The 7,500-nt window shown below is 34.8% G+C and overlaps 1 protein-coding gene and 1 long non-coding RNA gene across 2 annotated transcripts in view; one reads left to right on the top strand and one right to left on the bottom strand.

The window, feature by feature from the left end:
• Positions 1-7,500, bottom strand: part of LOC118767393 — a 20,219-nt gene that overhangs the window by 5,476 nt on the left and 7,243 nt on the right. The gene's annotated exons all lie outside the window — the stretch shown is intronic.
• Positions 1-7,500, top strand: part of LOC118767386 — a 22,188-nt gene that overhangs the window by 4,003 nt on the left and 10,685 nt on the right. Inside the window, exon 2 of the mRNA XM_036511877.1 lies at positions 1,948-2,162. Coding sequence (XP_036367770.1) covers positions 1,948-2,162 — 215 coding nt within the window. The remainder of the gene's footprint in view (positions 1-1,947; positions 2,163-7,500) is intronic.

Here is a 7,500-nt window from a genome sequence, read left to right on the forward strand (position 1 = left end):
ATTAAGTCGATTATATCGACCCCAGTGCATAATTGGTACTTATTTAATCGACCCCGAAAGGAGGAAAGGCAAAGTCGACCTTGGCGGAATTTGAACTCAGAACGTAGCGGCAGACAAAATACTGCTAAGCATTTCGCGTGCTAACGTCTCTTCCAGCTCGCCGCTTTTTTCTCAGAAGGTAATGGCAGGCGAAATACCGCCACACGAATTACGAACTGTTTATACATTGTGTGAATTAGTTTGTTTGTTTGTATTTTTGAAATTAGCTATTTCATCTTTAAATATGAAAAATTAATTTATTAGGTTTTTATTATATGTGCATATATATTTATTTATAGAGATTATTTTAGATCTTAATTATAATATTTATATACATTTATATATTTTCATTGATAATTTATATATAATAGTCATTTTTTTAAAAGATATTTATGTAATTAGATATAGACTATTACCGATATTAGATTATTGGTGGGTTTCATCTTTAAATTTCTTACCTTAAAATTAAAATTAATTTTTAACATTATAATCGATTTTGATATAATCATAATCGTTAAGTTTTAAGTTTCTAGTTTGATAATAGAGTTTATTATAAGTAAAATTATTATATTATTTATATCTTTAAAATATTGTTTAAATATTTCTGATTATTTTTAAAATATTTCAATTAACCTGAAGATTGACTGTAACCATAATTCGAATTATTAATTGAATTTAAATTATTGTTATTCGAATTGGTACAGCCATGAAACCATCGTAGTGTTATACTTTTATCTTTTATTAAACTTTTAATACTTTTGATATTTATATAATAAAAAAAATAATAAATATTAAAATTTTAAAAAAATAGAAAATTTTTTTAAAATTAATAAATAAAGTAATATATAAATATAAAAATATACATATATACACACACATATATATATATATATATATATATATATATATATATATATATATATATATATATATATATATATATATATATATATGTAATATATAATTAAAATTTATAGGTTTAAATTATTTAAATAATTTTTAAATTTTAACTTTTATATTTTTAAATTAATTTTATGTATTGGCTTATGTTTTTCACTGTTATATTTGCCTAGTAGTGGTTTTATCTCTAATTTAATATAATATATATATATATAATATATATATATTATATATATATATATATATATATATATATAATATATATATATATATTTAAAAAAGGAGATGTGGAACACGAGTTGTGATATATAAAAAGGAAATGAAGAAAATGCTGACAAAATAATTTAAGTAATTTAATTAGGTGAAAGTTCTTTTTACCGGTTGCGCATTTGTTATGCTTATCAAAATTTTTTTAAGAGAGAAAGAGTTCCTTTCTGATAGATTTTTTACCGCAACCGGTAAAAAGAACTTTCCTCTTAAGAGGAAAAATTCTATCAGAAAGGAACTCTTTCTCTCTTAAAAAAATTTGATAAGCATAACAAATGCGCAACCGGTAAAAAGAACTTTCACCTAATTATATTACTTAAATTACTTAAATTATTTTGTCAGCATTTTCTTCATTTCCTTTTATATATATATGCATGTGGTTGTGTATATGTTTGTGTGTCTGTGATTATCTCCCCAACACCGATTGACAACCGATGCTGGTGTGTTTACGTCCCCATAACTTAGCGGTTCGGCAAAAGAGACCTATAGAATAAGTACTAGGCTTACAAAGAATAAGTCTTGGGGTCGATTTGCTCGACTAAAGGTGGTGCACCCGCATGGCCACAGTCAAATGACTGAAACAAGTAAAAGAGTAAAAAGGGTAAAAGAGTAAATTTACAAAATAATATTGAAAGTCAGCAACCAGCATATAACATTTGTTGATTAATTAAATTGATGAGGAATGCACATTTTGAAATATTGCTTATGGAAACCAATTTCTTTTTTCACATAACACAAAAGCTGAGGTACCGAAAGATGATCCACCGAAATACTGTGAACTTTTTGGGTATTCATCTGAATATCCACCACCACCTCCATATACACTGCAGCCTATACCCTCATCAGAACCAATACATACCGGTTACCAGTCACAACCACCAGAGCTCGAACACCCGTCACAACAGGCAATTGATTGCAATATAATTTTTCCAGAGCAACCACAAAATACTGATACTGTAAGCGACTATTTTTTCTTATTATTCTACATTTTACTGCTTATGAGTGGACGCGCAATGGCCCAGTGGCCCAGTGGTTAGGGCAGTGGGCTCGCGGTCGTAGGATCGCGGTTTCGATTCCCAGACCGGGCGTTGTGAGTGTTTATTGAGCGAAAATACCTAAAAGCTCTACGAAGCTCCGGCAGGGGATGGTGCTGATCCCTACTGGACTCTTTCACCACAACTTTCTCTCACTCTTTCTTCTGTTGACCTGCTCGCTTAGCCAGCGGTGTGGCATCATTTGAAGGCTAAAACAATGTGAAGCGCATTGTGACCAGCGATGTGTAGCAATATCTGATAGCCTGGTCGGTCACGTGATCACGTGATCACTGTTCTAGAACTATTTATCCTAAACAGCGATCTTAAGTTTAGCAAGTTTTAGTCATCAAAAAGGTGACTATACTAGAAAATCATCTTTAAGAATTTTTAGTCAGTCACATCATTATATGGAGCACAATAAATGATTTAGTTTGGAATTTCTTTCATCAATCTTTTGTCAAAGGATGACAGGTTCTCTACTTTCATCGAGAGTCTCCAATCACTGGATTAAATATCTTACAGACCTGGCCTTCATTATTTTATGTTCTAAAATAATGTCATCATTCCAAGGTTGACAAATTAAGTTCCTGTCACATAATCAATTTGATATATTTCTTACTAGCAGTATCGCCCGGCGTTGCTCGGGTTTGTAAGGGAAATAACTATAAAGCATTTTTAGAGAGTTATAGCCAAAAAATGGAAAACAAATGATGGTAAAGGTCGAGGTCGAGTTGCGTCCCCTAGACAGTCTGTGGTTTGTGTTTCTGATTCTCGACCCCATGTCGAATTTATCGAATTTTTTCAGAACTGGGGGAACTTTTCAAAATTTTCGCTGCGTTAGTTTTGAATTATGACTTTGGGCTATCTGTGTATCAAGTTTCATCAGAATCGGTTGAAAGCCGTGGTCAGGGTGAGGGTACAACCTAACAGACACACAGAAACACACACAGACAAACTGCCGTTTATATATAGAGAGATGATACGTGTTTGCAGATTTGTACCAATGAAAGAAATTATCATTTACAATGAAATGTAGAGAGAAATTAGTATTTACATTAGATAAATAAATCACGTGGGGTTAAGGAATATTCCAAAATTAAGAAAAGTTATCATTTTAATTTTAATGTACATATATTTTATCTTCAAAACATCGTTTCATTATAGTAAACACTAGCAGTATCGCCCGGCATTGCTCGGGTTTGTAAGGGAAATAACTATATAAGCATTTTTAGAGATGTAAAGTATAATAGCCATCTCAATATGGCTAACCACAAGGGGGGGTGTTACTGTAGCTTTTTTACGTTCTGAGATTTAATAATAAATTTTTAGAGAGTTACTTCCCTTATATATGCCAAAAATGCATTAAAAATGGGAAAAATTGATGGTAAATTTTTTTTTTATCGTAGACTCATCGTAGACGCGCGCTAATACCCAGAAGGGCTCGATATGAATCACGACTATAAGATACCCGGTTTTTGTTAAACTGCACCGCTAAATGTGGGAGTAGTTAGGAATCTAAATCGTAGGAGACAGACAGCACACAATCTCACTTTTATATATAAAGATTTCAGAAAGCATTTACGGGCACCTTGACAACTAGAATTTACTGCCAGAAGAGAAATGTTTCAGGAAGAAAGCTAGAGGAACGCATGATTTATTATACATAGACAAAGCATTGCTTCCATACTAATAGTAAGCAAGTGATTGTGGAGGCGCAATGGCCCAGTGGTTAGGGCAGCGGACTCGCGGTCATAGGATCGCGGTTTCGATTCCCAGACCGGGCGTTGTGAGTGTTTATTGAGCGAAAACACCTAAAAGCTCCACGAGGCTCCGGCAGGGATGGTGGTGATCCCTGCTGTACTCTTTCACCACAACTTTCTCTCACTCTTTCTTCCTGTTTCTGTTGTACCTGTATTTCAAAGGGCCGGCCTTGTCACTCTCTGTGTCACGCTGAATATCCCCGAGAACTACGTTAAGGGTACACGTGTCTGTGGAGTGCTCAGCCACTTACACGTTAATTTCACGAGCAGGCTGTTCCGTTGATTCGGATCAACCGGAACCCTCGTCGTCGTAACCGACGGAGTGCTTCCATCCAAGCAAGTGATTGTTTATAATTGCTAGCTGTATTACTCTTGCTTTTATCTTTCATAAGGAGTATTGTCCTCCCTTTAATCATCCAATCTGGTATTATTCCTCCATTAAGGCAACCCTGAAGTTGTTCTTTCAGCCTCCCCTGTAAACTACTAAACATCTTTAGACCGTACTCTTGAAATAAATCTGGTTCAGGGCCCTTCCAATTCGGCATTTTCCAAACACTTTACTCATTAATGAACTAGTCAGTCTTGCTGCTAGCTTCTCACTCACTAATTCTTCCCTCACTTTCTTTAACCATACGGCATCTCCATTATGATTGACTGGCTTATCCCAAATATTACTCCAGAACATTCTAGCTTCCTCTGCATTAAGTTTTGTATCTTGAGTATTTTCAGCTCCACTACTTATTTGGTTATAAAATATCTTTGATCTGTCTCAAATAATCTATTCTGTTGATAATGACCTATTCTTTTCTGATATCTGGAAAGCTTACCTGCTGCTGCTATGATACACTGTTTCAACTCTTCTATCACTGTCCCAAATCCTTTCAGTTCGACTAAGTATTTTTTCTCAAGAGAAAATTTATATCTTATGTTTCCTAGTTTTCAGTTTTCATGCTTCTATTCAGATTTGTCTTAAAGTCTTCACTTTATTCTGTCATCATTTTCCACGTTTGCTCTTTTCTAATCTTCCCTTGTGGAATATCTTCTTAAAAGACTCCGCCGGTTACGACGACGAGGGTCCCAGCTGATACGATCAACGGAACAGCTTGCTCGTGAAATTAACGTGCAAATGGCTGAGCATTCCACAGACACGTGTACCCTTAACGTAGTTCTCGGGGATAATCAGCGTGACACAGAGAGTGACAAGGCTGACCCTTTGAAATACAAGTACAACTCATTTTTGCCAGCTGAGTGGACTGGAGCAACGTGAAATAAAGTGTCTTGCTCAAGGACACAACGCGTCGCCGGGAATCGAACTCACAACCTTACGATCATGAGCCGAATGCCCTAACCACTAAGCCACGCGCCCTCACAATGTGGAATATCTAGTCTTCTAGTAATTACTATACCTCTTCCATAGAGTAATAAGTTAGTATCTCCTATACTGTTAGTATTTATCCTATTGGTAACAGAGTTTACAGCCCTATTCATATCTTGCAACTTCATTCTGATAGTACGATTTAATTATAGCAATAGTTTTCTTCTTTTCTCATTACTTCCTTCAACTCATCTAAAATATTCTGATGTTCCTTACTGAAATCACTTAAATCGCTGGTGCTAGTAGTCTTAAATCCTTTCTCTTTGACTAAGTATCTTTTCTCGAGGGAAGATTTGCTTCGTGTGGTTCCTAACTTATTGGCTTTCCAGGCTTCTTTGCTACTCAGATATTTTCGTAAAGTCTTCACTTTATTTTGTAATCTCCTTTTCCACATTTGCTCTTTTTTAGTCTTTCTCTGTGAGATATCTAATCTTCTGGTGACTACTACCCCTCCTGCATAAATCAATAAAGTAGTAACTCGTATATTTTTAGTATCTATCCCTAGTCATTTCTAGCAGCTTCTTTCTGTTGGTGCCTTTTAATGCTGGTAATATTTTTCTTACTTCTTTACACAATACTTCATGCAACTCGTCTAAAATTTTCTGATCTTCCTCACTTAAATTACTTAAGTCGTTGGTGCCAGTTGTCCCTTCCTTGCTCCATCTACGCCATGTGTTGTGGTCCCTTTCTGGATATCGACAGGCTGGATCCGGGCCAGAATCTCTGAGCCTGCCGGGTGCGACACTGTCACCATTAATGGCTTCAGTTTCATTATCACCGTTATTAACAATATTTTGTTCTTTCGTAGTCATTCATATGAGGTAGCGATTATCAGGTTACGCAATTACCAGTGTTTTTATTGTGACACCATCATTGATGTATCATTAATCAGGACATGGGGAGACTCCACCCGATTCCTTTCCCTATTATCATCATTATTATTATTATTATTATTATTATTATTATTATTATTATTATTATTATATTATTATTATTGAGTGAGAGAGCAGTTCATGCCATCAAAGTGACACTGGGGTAAAATATACGAAGCCCAATATACCAATCATGACTACCCGTCTGATAAGGGTACACTAGGCACATGCATCACAACCATATGTGCGCGACATGGTGATCTCATATCAAGATAAACAGCACATGACCTTGCAGGTGGGGCCCAGTTAGAATTTTCTTCAGGTTGAGTAGCCCATCCCGCTCAAAAGGTCCCTGAATAAGGGTTGTTTAAGGATGTTGAAAGAACCACCTATGTTTCCAGAGGTGAATTATTCAAACCCCAAAGAATCCTTCTTAACACATGGCTATGATGCTCCCCCACTGCTTCTGCTCGTGATCAGAGATGCACATATCGTCAGCCACTAAGGGACATGCTCAACTGGTTAAGGTCAAACAACTGACAAGCACATCTGTGGTATTGAGCAGAATATTTGCTGTAGCCCATCTTTTATACCAAGACAAAACAATGTACATGATAACACTTCCAATCAGTTAAGATCAGAAGCCATGAGAGTCACTGCCTGGTACTGCATCAGGGCATATTGGTACTGCATCAGGGTATTTATTATTATTATTATTATTATTATTATCATTATTATTATTATTATTATTATTATTATTATTATTATTATTATTATTATTATCATTATTATTATCATTATCATTATCATCACCATCATCAGTGATACAATTGTTTTTATTTCTTACTATTTGTCATTGTTATATTAACAGACTCAGAGGTTACACAGATGAGGAGGGTAATGGTAGTAGTGGTAGTTGGGCCTCAGATTCCTTTACTATCAGCATAGTCGTGGTTGGAGTATTAACAGCTGCAGCATATCCTTATTTTTATCATTATCCCCATCACCACCACTACTATTATTTTGACCATTATTACTATTTCCATTTATTATTAAGAGATTTTATTAAATGTTCTTTATTTTCAACTTTTGTCCTGTACTTGCGATAATTATAGACATATGGTTATTGGAGGAAGCAGCTTGGTGAATAGGTCAAACTCTACAGGTCTATAAATGGATTCGGCAGATAGTGAGGAAGTCAGCCACATTATTATCATCATCATCATCATCATTATTATTATTATTATTATTAT

The sequence above is a fragment of the Octopus sinensis genome, linkage group LG2 (assembly GCF_006345805.1).
Source record: "Octopus sinensis linkage group LG2, ASM634580v1, whole genome shotgun sequence".
In the NCBI taxonomy this organism is placed as follows: domain Eukaryota; kingdom Metazoa; phylum Mollusca; class Cephalopoda; order Octopoda; family Octopodidae; genus Octopus; species Octopus sinensis.